Source organism: Falco peregrinus, chromosome 5, assembly GCF_023634155.1.
Source record: "Falco peregrinus isolate bFalPer1 chromosome 5, bFalPer1.pri, whole genome shotgun sequence".
NCBI lineage: Eukaryota > Metazoa > Chordata > Aves > Falconiformes > Falconidae > Falco > Falco peregrinus.
Window position 1 is genome coordinate 21,952,814 of NC_073725.1, and position 15,948 is coordinate 21,968,761.

The following is a 15,948-nucleotide window of genomic DNA, read 5'->3' on the forward strand; positions in this document are numbered from 1 at the left end:
TTTTATGGGATTATTCCCTAGTATAAACCTAGGCAGACTTGAAGTCCATGAAGAGTTAAAGTGTGGATAAAGCTTACTAAGTAGCCCCGCTTGCCATCTTGAACATATAAAGTCTACGTTTATTTCCTGGATTTTCAACAGTTACTTTAGTTTAAAGAAGATAATTATTTTTTTCCCCATCTCAAATAATGAAAATGTATTTAATAGCTTAAGTCAAGCTAAAAAGTTTGGTTCTGGAAATTTAATATTTTAAGACACTCAGAAATTCGTATTCTTTAAAGGTAATAAATTACTTCTGTACAAAAATCCTTTCCAGACTGCTTTATATTTCCTCTTCAGAAAACACGCTGTTTCATTACCAAGTAAAATGATATTTATCTGTCAAATAAATGAATGTGAAAGCAAATATTCTAGTAACTTTTACCAACTTGGTCATGCCTGTCAACCCCTTGTAATAAAAGGAAGTTCACGTTTTACAAGGCATACATATTATTTCGTGGGTTATTTGCTTCAGGAATCTTTCTTCCATGAAGAAAAGTCCTTCTGTTCACAGATATAGTAGTACATATAAAATGCTCATGTAAGAAAGATGATTCCCACATTCTAATTCCCAGATGTAGCTCCTAAAAGCAAGAGGCACCACACATGCAATGCATTTGATTATCTATAGACAAGCACTACAGGTGACTGAAGTTTTTTATTTTGGGTATTTCTAATCAAATTCCAATGTGACTGAAGGTGAAAACATCCTTCATTTAAATATGAAGCCCAAGGATATACTGGTGCCTAAATTCTTAAGAGTCCCCAGTAGATTAAATAAAGGGGGAAGGAATACCTTTCCCATAAGACATCCCCTAAACCTTGAGAGAAGGCTAGTTTACTGTTAGGACTGTGCCTGCTGATAAATTCCACATGAAATCAACATTCTTTTGCCATATAGGTACCACCAGACTTCATTTCTTGATGGACAGCTGAAAGCACAAAAAACCAAAATCAGGGACATCATGAAATACAGACTTGAAAAAAGAGGTATTTGAGGAAGCTTGCAGTCTATTTCAGTTTAAAAGAAAAAAAGTCAGGCTACCTTTTAGCATTCACAGGCTTACCAGATATAACTTGAAGGCTGTGTACAAACAAAACCAAGTATTAAAATTAAGACTACTGAACTTGAAAAATGTTCAGAAGAAACAAAGTCCCTGATTTAAAGGCTTCGTGCTTTCCTATCACAAAAACAGGTTTGTAACTTGGAAGTGATCAAAACAGAAACCCCTTTCCTGAGACTATGTCCAAGCTATAATGCTCTGTGTGGTTTTAGCTCAACTCACAGGGGAATTTCAGATGTTTGTGATGGAAACATCCCTGAGGCTAGCAACACGAGCTATTTTGCTTCAGACTGAAAGCACCTTAACATAATGTTCTAGTTTCAGGCCAGCCAGGTCAGAATAATACTTAATGCAATCAATCAGCCATTAAAAAACATGGTACTCCTAGGAACAGCTTTGCCAAGTGAGTTAGTGTCAAATAAATAGAAAAGTAGTTGTCTAAGTATTCTAATCTACCCCAAGAACCTTTTATGGTCAAGCATATGGAGATAGGATAATTCAGGATCAGAAAAACAAACACAGCTTGTGATAGGCCCTTAAAAATGGACTTTCTGCTACTTTCTGAACAAGTTATTTCAGATGATTCAGACAAACATACTCCACCTTTTTGGTGGGGGACTATTAAGTCACTTGTGTTTGCAGGCTCAAATCCCTGCTAACGGGAAGAAAATTACTTTCATATGAGGCACTTTAGCTAACAGGAACTCTGTGTAGGAACCACAATCCTACAGCCTTGCTACCCACACAATTATCTGAATTATGAGGGGGAGAGAGGGGAGGGAAAAACTAGCACATTTCAGGAAGCATCAAAAAGTGACAAATTCATAAAATGTATAATCTATAAACATAAGAGATACTGCTCATGAAATTTCCTTCACAAAGGAGATGTGAAGGTACAAGGAGGGTCTTAGAGATGAGGTCTCTGATGAAACAGAAAAATGCAAACTAAAGAGCAAGTCAAAAAGGGAATGGACTTTGAAGTCAGTGCTAAGAAGATATTTATATAATTATGGTGGATACCAAACAAACACTGCTGATCACAATTACCATTTCAACACTGAAAATGGGAGGGGAATAGGAATTCTTGTAACTCCTTTGTGTAACTTCCCACAGCTGTTATAACTGCAGCATATGGATAGTTTCTCTCAAGTTACTCTAGAAGGGTGGGGTTGGGGGTTTTTTTGGGGGGGGTTGTTTGGGGTTTTTGAATCAATTCTGGCAGAACACCTACACCATTTTCTTCACAAGTTTCAGCATCGGTGAGAATGTTTTTGCACAGCCATAACTTTAAGGATAACAACAAATCATCATGCAAAATCAGAATGCAAAAATGTAACTGTCCTAGCAAGCTCATCAATGGGAAGATTAATTTGTGCAGAGACAAAGTCCTAAGCTGTTTAAATTAATCCAAATTGTCACTGTAAGTGATATATCTCTAAAGCAGTCTAGGCAGTTTTAAGCATGTAGGAGCATTCAAACAATGTCATAAACAGTAACTCCCATACATTAACAGAACCAGAATATAAAATTCCAACAAAACAAGGGGCAAACTTCTATAACAATGATTAGAACTGAACTTCCAGTTCAGTGATCATAGTTACAGAGATCTTGAGGTAAAACCCATAATAGCAAACTCTCACATTTTTGCCTCTACTTCAAGTTTCTGATCACAAGATTTTATACAAAATTTTCAATTTCCTGACAGAGAACATTCAAGTTTTAACAGAAGGCAAAAAAAGTGTAGTTCAACAGCTTAAATATACATCACTTTTAGAGTGCAGAAACACCTCACTAAAAATATTATAAGTAACCACTTACCTTTGATTCTATTCTTTCTTACATGTTTCTGAAAATGTTATGGAAATCAAGAAGTTTATGATGAAATGTAGTCCCAAATGTTGTAGTGAGTTATTATTATTATTTACATACTGATATTGCAATAGGGAAATACTGCATTTCACATTAATGTAATAGGGAAAATCAATGCATAAAGAATAAGGAGGGACACACACTAGAAACACAAGTTATTTAGCTGAATTCTCCAAAGCACTTGACCAGCTGATCTTAGAAATATACTATCAAGATTATAGGATAAAGTATATGATTGCTTTTATGAGCCAATCACTACCCCTGCACCAAGGGATTTACATAAAATAGCTTCTAATAATGTTTTTCTTATCCAGAAAGCCAGAGCCATACATTAAAAGTAACAGACATCATGCCAACAAGAAAATACAGATGAACACATATGATCTGTAGAGACAATTGCTTTCAGAATGCTCAGTTGACTTTTTAAGTATTACTGCAATAAAAGTGGAAAGGATGTGAAAGTAATTAATTGACATACAACATATTTAAGGCACTTCAATCTCTCAGCAGTGTAGGATTAACAACTGTATGCTTATTGAGGTACTTAATGTTATTTTGTTACAGCAGTGCCCAGAGGTCCCAACTAAGACTGAGGCCTCTCTTGGGTGGAGTATTAGAAAATCATTATCACATTGACCCACAAAGAATCCCCTTTCCAATTATTTTTCTTTTTAATAACATATGCTTTGTTTAAGCCAAATTAGTACCTTTATAAGCTTTACTGGGTTTTGCTGTTTAGCTAACCTTTTTTTTAATGTCAGAAAGAGGTACAAGCATACCACATTTTTAAATAGAAAGACAGAAGCATAGCTCTGAAACACATGTGCACTAGACTGCTCCCTGCCTTTCAGACGACGGGGTCTAGACACACAGGCCTTCATTCATCTATCAGTACCTGTGTAAAAAGGTTTGTATACAGTACCTGTATAAAGAGAGACAGACTGATGTCTCTCCAATCCCAACTGAACAAAACCCCAAATCAAACCCTAACATTAGTAGGTCTTGGGAATTCTGAACCCATCTAGCAAAATGATCTGGGACAAATTAGGAGGCTGTCAACATTCTCACCAAGATCAAACTACTGCGTGTTAAAAGTTCACGTGGAACAGGCAGAATCTGCATGAACTTCTTAGAGGCATTATTGAAACAGCTGGTTCAATAATATGAATTTCCAAATAAATAACTGTAGATATGAATATTAGTACAAACTGCTGTTGTAAAATCAATGCTTTTTTCAATTTTTTTCTGACAAAAACATTTTTTCCAAACTGTAAATCTGTACTGTCATATCCTGCATAATTTTGGTTTACACTAACGGGCCCATTGAGACTATTCATTGTATTCTACTTGTAAGACCTGCTGGATGAAAGCCAGTACAATTCTTGCCAGAGAGTCTAAAAAAAAAATTACAAATTATTAAAAAAAAAAATCAGGTAACCATTAGTATCAAACAAAACACACACATCCCTCAGATTGCTCCCCGCAAGTCAGTAGAGCTAGTTAGTCAGATGTTGCTTTTTCGTTTCTTGTGAGATAAAAAGCATGACTTATGATCAAGTATTCAACAATCCAGCGTATGTTGGCACAGCAACAAGCCTGCTGGAGATCAGGAATAATCTACCTGACAAGTACACTTCTACTGCATCCCATGTGGTCACAGGCACTGGTCAGCCAGCACCCACCACAGCTCTGGTGGCACAGTACAGGCATAAAATGGACTGTAAAAACACTAGCCAAACTTTTCTGTAGTTTGCTTGTTTCAGTGACAGACTCGGCACAAGTTATCAATACATCATAATTTCTCTATACTTGATCCCCTGGCCAACCGGTTCTTTCCCTCACCTGTCATGCATATTTTCCAAAAAGTTTCAGTCTGTTGCAGTGCAATCCTCAGCAATTTAAACAGTTCCTTGATTTCCAAAGTTTAACATCAGAGTTTAATAACCTGTTCCAACAAATCATCTCTGGGATTCATATGCTCTTAAATGCTTAATGAAGAACAGATTTTCAGTGAGATTCTCTATTTTCCTGTCTCAGGGAAGGATTTTAACCAGATTGCAAAGCCTCACTTTTCATTCTTTTAAAGAAGAAACTACTCTACTGGAGCTACAAGACCCCAGGTGTTACCTTCACTCAAAAAAACCCAGAAAATCTAAAGCACAGTACAGCAATTCTAGTATTCTTCTAGAATTAACAGTATGTCCATTAATAAAATGAATATTTTACAAAACAAAGAAAAAACACTTTGAATTTTCCTTTTACAAGCCACCTTATTTGTTACATACCTCAGAACTGTTTGTTAGGATCTAGAAGCAAATTTCACAACTGGAAATTAAACTGAAAAAAGTAAACTTTAACAAGTTACTTACTGTAAATTTGCTACTTTTATGGATACAGGAATATAGGGAAGCTGAGTGGCCCATTTCAGTGTAACATCTTGATAAACGTTCAACATTTTACTATGGTTTGCAATTAGCGTGTTTATTGTTCCTTCTTTCACTGTTAAAGATATAAAAACAGCTTTAGGATTAAAGGGTTTCAAAAGCCAGTACTTTTTTTGATGCTTATATCATTACATGTTTTTTTTCTTTTCCTTTTAAGCCATTACTTGTTATAAATTAATTTAATATAATTAAAGTGTCAAAAGTTATGAAAGTTACACTGACAATAACCAAGGACATATGTGATTAATTATAGGTACCAATTTCAGTTGCACACATGCCACAACTTCCCAAGGTTTTAGCCAGCCATGTTTGGTAATTTAAAACATGACAAGCAAAGACTCATTAATTGCCATGTTGCCATGCTAGGATAGATATACATATCTATCATATGACATATGATAGGGTAAATATCAGCTACTTACACTCTTCATTAATTCATTGACCTGTGAATACTGTTTAAAGGTGTATGCATTTATAAGGTTTATTTATAGAATAACTTAATTGAAAAGTATAAAGTATGAAGACTGTTAAGATCATATTTATAAATTCTAAAATTAGATTTTAAGTCTAAAATAAGACATGGTGTCAAAAATTTATCAGATAGATTTTGAAACTTTAATGAAGAAGAGGTATTAAGAGTCTGTAGTTCTATAGTAGCCTCCAACCAAGTTGCTTCCACACAATGTATTGTTAGTTTCATCTCCTAGCAGTAGAATTTGATTTTTTTAACTATCCATAAATAACAAAACATCCTCAAACATTATTTTACTCTTCCAAAACCTCTCATTCTTCCATTTGTAGCTCTATTTGGTAATGAGAAAATATCTATTTAGACTTTTAAAATCATGACACTTCACCCTAAATAACATGTGAAAATAAACCTGCCTCATCCAAAAAGAGAGCTCTGATTCCACAGATTTTCTACAAATCAACAGCTTATTCAGAGAAATAAATTTATTCGGTCAGGGGAAAAGAGAAATCTTAGCTGTAAAAGTAACCAAGCTAAAGTTAAAGTTGAATTTTCCTTTTACAAACCTGAACAATAAGGAATGAAGCAACTCGGGTTGTAATCAAGCTTTTTCATGAATCGAATTTGCCCATTATCCTTAAGGCAAAAGAAGTTTCTCTCACCAAGCACAAAAACAGAAGAAACTGCCTGATTAAAGGAGACAACGCATATATCCAGTGCTTGCTCTCCGATGTTTAATACCCAATCCACCTTCAGAAGAAAAAATGTGTTCCAGAGATCAGTTGACAACTGCATATTAGAGACAAAACTTAGAGAAAGTTCAGAACTCATAAGTTAAATGAATATCATTAACGTAGATAAAGCAAAATCAAGGTCTTTTTTTGAAGGAGACATCCTCTTATTTTGAAGACAGTAACTTTCCTTATTGTAAGTAAAGCAGAAAAAATTCCTCTTTTTAAAATAGTCATGAATTGATGGCTATGCAGTTCACTTAAGTATATTTAAATTTTTAAATACATATCCCATGCAAAATGAAAATGCTTTATACTTTAACGATTAAATCCAAGAACAGAGTATTAGAATAATTTAAATCTGCTTCTGTACGCGCCCTTAGTTATTAAGGGCAAGGTTAGACAGCAAAAGGTGATAAATTATTCTACAAATGCATGTAAATGGAAAAATAGACAAAGTTTTAGGTGTGTAAGCCAATATTCATGCTTGTAGTCACTAATGTACACCCTTCAGTCTGAAGAATGTTTGTGTATATCATAGCTTGTCTACTTTTCCAACCATATACATTGATTTAATAAACAACTACTTACAAACCCTGCCTTGCCTGTAACTTTACATCTTTAAACGATACTACTGCTTACTGATACATTTCATAATTTTCTTACTTCAGCTCCTCTGAGAAATTTCAACAAATTCACACATGTAAAAATTGTTTTTGACTTCTGCCAAGCTGGTTAAACAGAAATCCAGAATTTCTGAAGTTAAAAAATATCAGAGGTCAACCATCAGCACTTCCTATATGAACAGCAACTATCATTTTGATTAAAGAACATAGAACACATTAGTAAACATACTAGCATATCTGACATCTGAAGCTGGAAGTGCCATCTTAAAATTCAAAGGGAAAAAACCCCAGGCTTATTAAATTTGTCTTCATGTATGCTTCTCATTTTAGATTTTAAAAATGTATTTAATTTGCAGCATATCTGATGAAGCTTCCAAAGTTCTTATTAAAAACTATGTCTTCTCCTAATTCAAGATGTAGGATTCTGACTTACAGTTTGAGAAATTCTACAATTAGCCAATGGAAGCAAGATGCTCTCCCAGTCTTTTACTGTCATACCTGAAATATGCTGAATCTAGCATTTTACACAGCGTATTTAGCAGACAAGCAATTCTGCTGCAGAACCACAGAGAATGAAATGCTCTTGCTCTTAATAGGAGGCAGCTGAAATATTACACAACTCAGTCACAGACACCTCCTGAAGACCATTAAATCCACACATTTCTGACAAAAGGAGTCCAAGATACTGACTGTTTATGGAAACATTTTTCACTGGTGAGTTTTCTCTAAGTGCAAAGGATTTCCCAGTTACAATGAGGTTAATTTTGTGAGTCCAGTACAAAGTCACAAATATACTTAAATTAAAAACACGAGCATTTCAGATGTACCTATTTATCTATTTTACTACAGTTTCTGTAGTACGAAGACTGCCTTAGAAATGGTTATTTCCAGTACACAGGTGTTGGGGTGTTTTTTCTCCTTAGAAAAAAAGTGAGTTTTAAGGCCCAAACTTAAACAACCGAGGCCCAAAAAAATCTTAATAGAAATCTACTGGAGTCTTTCCATTGTGTTTGATGGCAATTGGATCAGGTCCTTTGTCAGCAGACAATGTTTCCACTCTTAACTTAGCGTTGGTCTTTCTAACTTGTATCCAGCGTACCATACATGTTATGTAAAACAAACAGGTTTTACCGCAAGTCTTTTTCCAGAACTAAGTTTTTGCTGTTCTGTTTCTTGTCTTTCATCAGCATCTGTCGCAAATGCCAGCACTTGGTATCTGTTACAGGAAGTTTAAAAACTTTTAAAAATAAAGTATTATATTTGTAGTTAATACTCTTACATTAAGTGAAAAATATAATTATCATAGTATGAGTATACATACACAGAAAAAAAAACTATTAGAAAGTCTGCTGCCACACATCTATCATCAGCAAAGATTTTTAAGATAAATATCACTGTAGGGTAACAGCAAAATGTAAAGGTAGAAATTAAAACAAACATTTATATTCAGATTTTATCTGGTGTTAAAACAAAGTCAACAGCTAAATATATTAGAAGATAGAAATCTAGATCACAAAGAATCAAAAACCCAATATATTTTCAAATTATGAAATTAGGATTCCAATAAAAAAATAAACCTTTTTTCTCTTATTAAGCTTTAAAAAAAACTCCTAAACCACCCTAAAATACAATTTGCTATATCAAATAGTTACACTTACAAGCACATCTGTTAAGTGTTTCCAATCCAAGAGATAACAGTAAACTGGCACCAGTAGGTGGCTTATCTAGCAAAAGATGGGAGGTTTGTAGGTTTGAGGGGTTTTTTATTATTTTGTAATTGCCAACCAACCATACTAAGAAAAATTTGTAATGAAGACATTAGAACAAAAGATGTCAACTGCCATAAAAGCTCTGCATGTCCATCCGTCCCCATTTACACCTATGCAATCATCAAAGTTCCACCTGTGTCCTCATTGACTCCTCTAACTATTTCTTTTCTGAATTTGTGCTGGTGTCCTAACTTACCAAACTACCCTGTTTTCATGTATTCACACTAGGTAACATGTAAAATACTGATGTTTCCTACAAAAATGAAACAAACAACAAATAAATCCAAAAACCTTATCCAAAAGATAGCATTCAATTCTGGAAGTCATGAGGTGTCATCAGCTCCTAAGCTCAAACCAACACAACTCTGAATCTTCCAACTCAAGTCTAACAAATACAAGTATGTGGGTTTGTATAATGTCAAAGTTACAGATTTAAAATTATGACACCAGCAGTCCTCACCTCACATTGTGGTGATTGCTACTGAAGGATTTTAGTTTCTAAAAATTATTTAACTTAGAGAAGTAAACTATGTATTTGGAGTAAGACATTTAATTGCTTATGGTGAATGCTATAACCTAATTAAGAATACTAATTAAGCTGCTTCTAGTAAAATTATTATGTCTTTAAATATCCTCTATATGAACATATCTACTTCCCTTTTTCAGTTTAACACATTTATTAAAAAGTTGCAGAATCTGACCTAATAAATTTTTGTCTTTTTACCATATTTTATTGATAGTCTTGTCCAGCACATTATCATTTTATTAACTAATCAGGGACTGATACACAGTTTTCAAACTAAACTCCCGTTGAATAGCAATATATGTTGCTGTTTAGGTACCAACTACCAGCGTACAAGTCTTTCATCACAAAAAAACTCAAGCCACAGATGAAAAACACACACTTTCAATTCACCTATCACATCAAGTATACAATCATTTAAATAAGAGGCATTTTGCTTTTCAATCTTGAAAGAATTCAGAATCGCACAGGAAATACTGCTTTCAAACGAAGGCATTGGTCTGTATGAGCTATAGGAAGACAGATAATTTGAAAATTGGCAATCTGTTCTGCTACAGAAACTAAATAGGACTGCTATATTTTTCATGTACTATAACAAGAAAAAAATGTTTAACGCTATAAAAATAACTTCTCTCCTTAGCATGTCTATTTCCTTTACTTTAGAAGGATTATTTAACTTATTCTAATGTCCTAATAGTTCAGACACACACTAGAGATTAGTACTACAGTGTCTTAACACTTGCTGCCAATAAGCAAGTGAAGAACTCTTTTAAAAAACTACCCCTTTCTACAATAAAGACAGCACACTTGGGAATCAGTGACAGACTGCGGAAAAAATTTAGTCAGATCTGTTGTAAAAGTCAAGAATCTAAACATATTAAAAACACATTAGATATTCATTTTAAAGAAAAAATACTTCTTTATTCCTTACCAATATTAATAAACTATATTCTAATTTATTTCTTAGGGGAAATATGAATTTTCTATTAAATTCCTTTTACTTGCAACACATACATCTTCTCCTGTATCAAGAAAAAAAATACACGTCTATAATCCACTCGTGCAATATGCAGAATCTAAAAACCATTTGATCAAGGTTAAGCAGCATAATAAAAAAAAAGGGTATTGCTTGAGAAATTCAGTGATAGTGTAGCGTGACAAAGCATTGCGTCAGATTAATGTTTCCCAGAGTAGATTGCCAAGGCATGGTGTATAAAATGTGGCATTATTATTTCATTTAATATGATTATCTCTGAAAAAATCCTTAAGGTACTTGCCAGCCCATTCCTCCAGCTTGATGAGATTCCTCTGAATGTAGCCACTTCCTACAATTTGGCATCACCCTTGAATTTCAGGAGATAAATTCTGCCCTGTTGTCTAGGATTAAGATGTTACAGAAATACTGGCTCCAGTATCAGCTCCTGAGAAACCACACTTATCTATGGCTGCTAGTTTGAACTGTGGACAACTACTACTCTGTAAGCCTGACAGCTCTGCCACTTTTCATCCATTTTTCGATTCTTTTTTTTTTGCCACAGGCAGTAGTTCTGTCCCAAACACCACAACACCCCCACCCCAATTTACTGCTAGGCACAGAGATTCAAAAAGCCAAAGAGCAGACCTTGTCAGTTTTAATGGAGAAAGGATGAAGCAAAACAAGTATTAAGTTCCTTGGTCTTTTCAGACCTTGGTTAAAGTTTCCCAGTGTTCAGTAATGGGTCAATTTCCTGGATACACCTTTTACACCTGAGGTACCTGTGGAAGTCCTTGTTCTTCAGATCCTCTGCCAGTAGAAGTTTTAACCAAGCTTATACCTTCTCAATCCTATCACCTGCATGCCCACATGATGTTTTATATTCCTCCTTAGTCCATGTTAACTTCCATCTCACACGTTTCTTTTTTTCCATTTGAACTCAGTCAGAAGCTACCTATTCAGTCAAGCTGCTTTCTGCTACTTCTTATTTTCCTGAATACAGAAATGGATCATTCTTGGTCTTTGAGAATGTTATCCATGAAGATTCACCAGCTCTCCGGAGCCCTTTTGCCCTTCAAGGCAGCCTCTCACAGGATCCTGCCTACCAGTTCCTTGAACAAGCCCAAGTCTGTTCTCTTGAAATCTACAGGCTTTAGTCCACTGCTTATCTTCTTCACTTCGTTTAGCATCTTAATCTACATAATTTCACAGTCACTGCAGCCAGTGTCTGCAACACTCAACAGCAGATGCTATTACTCCTCAAAATTTCTTGCTGAGCTCTAGGCACCTTCCTTACCCAGGCTGTCTAGCACCTACATCAAAAAAGTTTTTCCTAATACACCTCAGAAACCTTCCACATTGCTCAAGTCCATTACGTTGCCCTCCCAGCAGACATTATCCCTCCATGAGAACAAGGGCCTGCAATCAGGACTTCTTGTTTAAAGGTGGCTTCATACAGACATCCACCGCAACATCCCCTTCCTCAAGCATCCATCTGATTCTGAACAGATGGAATCTTGATAAACTCTCAACATGGTGGTTCAGTATTCAAGCTGCTCCTACATGGTGAACACAAATCCTCCCCTTTATGTCTTTTCTTCCTGAAGAGTCTGGAGTCATCAATTACAGCACCTTGGTCATGCAAGCTACCCTGTCACATCTCTAAGTGCACACACAACTTCTAGCTCTTCCTCTTTGTTGTCAAGGCTGTAGGTGTTTGTAAATATGCACTTAATATGGGCCCTGACTCATTCCACTTCATCTGAGGTACTATGAAAGCATCCCCCTTTGTGCACTTGACCTTTACACCCTATATCAACACTTACATGCTGGATTTAGCACCTATCCCTCAGTTTAGCAGTCAACAAGATTAACAGTCCCCCTCTGCCATTTTATCAGGTGGATTCCATCTCTCCCCCCCCAGCGCTCATGTCTTTGAGAGGATCCTATAACCAGGCCAAAGCCCTGGCTCTAATCTCTTCTGAAAACTGAGTAGATTCATCAGATTAACACCTCTTCGCATCAAAATAAAAATCCCATTGAAACAACTGGAAGGAAGATTTCGCTCAAGCAGTATAGCACAGACAACACTGAAAGGACAGACTAGACTGAACTGAAGCTGGAAAAAACCTAGCATTTGCAGGTCAACATGGTACATCTTGATAAACTAGTAAACTTAACACATTTATACAAATAAAATAGGACCGTAAAGTCCTCAGGACACAGAGTTTGCTTTCTTATGTGACCGTACAGAGACAGTAATCATTCAACAACATACAATATTTTATTTTTCTTCTTTCCTGCAGCTACCTATCACCTGCTTCTGGATACAATATTGGTAAAGGCAATAAAAATAAGACATGATCACTTTTAATTTGTTTACATACTAAATGACAGCACCAAAATATGCTATAATTACTGAATGTGAATACATACTTGTAACTCTCAACCTGTCGACAAGAAGACACTGTAATGAAAGAATCTGTCCGAGAGCTGTAAGTCAAGGGACCAGGCAGAAGAAAACCAGGTAAAAAACGGCCAAAAGCATAGCTTTCCTGTTCAAACAGCATGAGCATCCCATCCATGGACTGTATGCATATCAAATCTCGACCTAAGGAAAGCAAAAGAAAGAAATACAAAGGAAACAAAGTAATGATATTTATATAGTTTTAATCCTGAAATCGTTAGCAAATCAGAATTGTACTCATAAGTAATCCTAACAAAAATATAAATAAGATTAATTTAATTTACATGAGTGCTGTGAGGAAGAACATTAAATATCCTAAACTCAATAAAAGCTTACTAAAATAAACAGCCTAGATTTTTGGGGGAAAAACATTCAGAATATATTAAGAGCAAACAAAATGTTAGATATTTTATTTCAAACCAAAATTCCAAAAGATATAACTTTTACAATTTCAGTTTAAAGACATGTTTCAATACTCCTGAAACCCCAAATTATCCTGGTTCTTAAATGCCTCCATACCCTGCAAGCAGTCATAAGAACTGTGGTTTAAAAATAACCTATTCTACTCTTTCAAGCCCACTTAAGCAACATAACAAAGCCCTACAAATATGTATTGTGAAAGTAATACAACAGTAATTTTTCCAAGTTTTACATTCACATTTTCTGTCTTCAAGGAAAGAAAAAACAAAACAGACCTACTCCATGTTACCAACAAGACTAAAAAAAATAAGCTTGGAGCAAATTAATTCAAGCTTTGTCCATTATTCAGCAGCCTCCAGACATGACTTGTCATGCCTCAAATACACCAATCTAAATTCAAAGTCTCATTTGGAAGACTTCTGAGATCAGAAGCTGATTATGCAGTTTGCATTTCATATGCAAGGGTAACAGTTCAAACAAATGTTTTTCATACATTCAAAGAGAGCTATACCAGGAATACTAAAACCTTCTGAAGCTGACAGAAGCATCTTGCTTGAATTCAGAGATAAGCCCCTATCTTGCAAGCACAACATGAAATACTTGTAATTCAAAATGTCTATTCACCTCCATCAAAATACTCCATTGTCTTTCAGGAATTTATGTATGGAGGACCCAAACAAATTTGTCTATTCACTAAACTCCATTCCTTAATCCTTTAAGAATCATTTTTTAATACAGGAAGGCAAAGCAAACCAAAAATAGACTAAAACTTCTTTCTTACACTTAGATAAAGGTAACAAAGGTCAAACAGATATTCAGTATCTGAAAAAGCAACAAATATGATGTACAGTGCAAAACATTGCTCATCTCCACTATGATTCTTCATAGACACTTAAAAATAAATAGCAGTGTAATAGGTCAGCAGTACATCATGTTACTTGTCCTTGTGATTAAAAAGGAGAAAAATTTAGTTTAGGCCAGGGGTCCTCAAACTTTTTAAACAGGGGGCCAGCACGCGGATGAAGTGGCAGGCAGGCATCACAGGCTGCTTGGTTTCCCCTACAACCCCCGGCGGGGGGTGGGGGGTGGGGTGTGTTTGTAAATACCGGGGGCTGGATTGAGGACCCTGGGGGGCTGTATCCAGCCCGCAGGCAGTAGTTTGAGGACCCCTGGCTTAAACTAAGAACAGAAAAAACAAAAAGCAAGTAAAGCAGCTGGGTCCCTTCTGCTTGTCCTCCTCCATCCCTTCTTCAGATTTTCCCATTTTCTAAAAATCAAGGTCTCCCATACTTCTATAATTCAGTACATGTAAGTGTTTACTACTACAAACCCTATTGCAAAGATCAACCATTTGACAGGAAGGACATTTGACAGTGTAATTCATGCTGTGCATCTGGTAGAGGCAAAGCTGAATCTTTCAGTCTCTACTGAAAAAGTTCAAATACTTCAAGCCCTCACATCAATGATTACATAAACAAAACTACAAAACAATTTCAACAGTGTAATTTCAGGAACACTGATGGTATTTCAAGCATATAATCACAACACCTGTTTCTTCCCTTATGTCCTACATATGCCTTTTCTGAAAGCCTTATAGGTCATTCTTATTTAGTGGAATTTTGTTGGGTTTGTGTGTTTGAAAACTCCTGAAGTGCATACATTTTGAAGGTTAACATTAACTGATAATATCACTTATATTTTGCTTTAGCAAGGTAGTAACAGCATTTCCAAATGACTAATTAAATAAAATATAGAAAATAATTTTATTCAACATTAGGCAAATCTCTTATTCTTTACTAAACATGAGAGAAGTACCCCACTAATCAAGAATCCTGGGTGGCTTCAAATAGAAACTTCACTGAGGAACAAGAAAAACTCATCTTCCTAAACTAAAAAATGTCAGAATCTGTACTTATAAACTACCACGTTATAGAAAAGCAATTCAATGTGGAAATCATTAAAGTACTGTTCAAAAGTGGCCAGACTGAGATTTTGCGTGATACTGAAGTCAAACCAACATATCTTTGGGTTTTTACTACTACTGCAAGTGAGAAAATTTAAATAGATCATCTTTATAGCAGCTCATTAAACTAGTAACCACTTGTCACTGGCAAATGCAATTTGATGATTGTTCTAGTTTGTCAGCTGATCAAAAGGGAATTGGGTTCAGATCCCCAAATCCAGAGTGGTGGAGATGGGTGCCACAAGGCACTCAGTGCAGTGACGCAACCAGTCCTGGAGAAGCTGGTGGAAGCCCCAAGGAAAGTTATTTTTTTGTGAAGTTCAGCACATAAACCTGGGAGGAGGAGGAAGTGGGGGACATTTGAAGTGAAGAGACACAGCCAGGATAGCTGACCCAAAGTGGCCAAAGGGATATTCCATACCATATGACATCATGCTCAGTATATAAACTAGGGGGAAAGCCGGCTGGGGGCCATTGCTTGGGAACTGCCTGGACACTGGTCAGCAGGTGGCAAGCAACTGCATTGCGCATCACTTTTTTGTCTATACTAATTCTTTTCTCATTGATGCTGTTCTTGTTATTATTATTATC

At 35.6% G+C, this 15,948-nt stretch overlaps 1 protein-coding gene across 5 annotated transcripts in view; it reads right to left on the reverse strand.

The window, feature by feature from the left end:
* The window catches only part of BBS9 (Bardet-Biedl syndrome 9), a 311,265-nt gene that overhangs the window by 264,082 nt on the left and 31,235 nt on the right, over positions 1 to 15,948 (reverse strand). For 2 of the 5 annotated variants that reach the window (XM_055804135.1, XM_013303082.3), the window contains exons 6-9: positions 12,944 to 13,118; positions 8,374 to 8,458; positions 6,452 to 6,635; positions 5,342 to 5,471 (exon numbers count right to left, since the gene is read on the reverse strand). In XM_055804135.1, coding sequence (XP_055660110.1) covers positions 5,342 to 5,471; positions 6,452 to 6,635; positions 8,374 to 8,458; positions 12,944 to 13,118 — 574 coding nt within the window. Of the gene's footprint in view, positions 1 to 5,341; positions 5,472 to 6,451; positions 6,675 to 8,373; positions 8,459 to 12,943; positions 13,119 to 15,948 lie in introns of all 5 variants that reach the window. The other 3 variants (XM_027793638.2, XM_027793639.2, XM_055804136.1) reach the window with 2 other exon arrangements.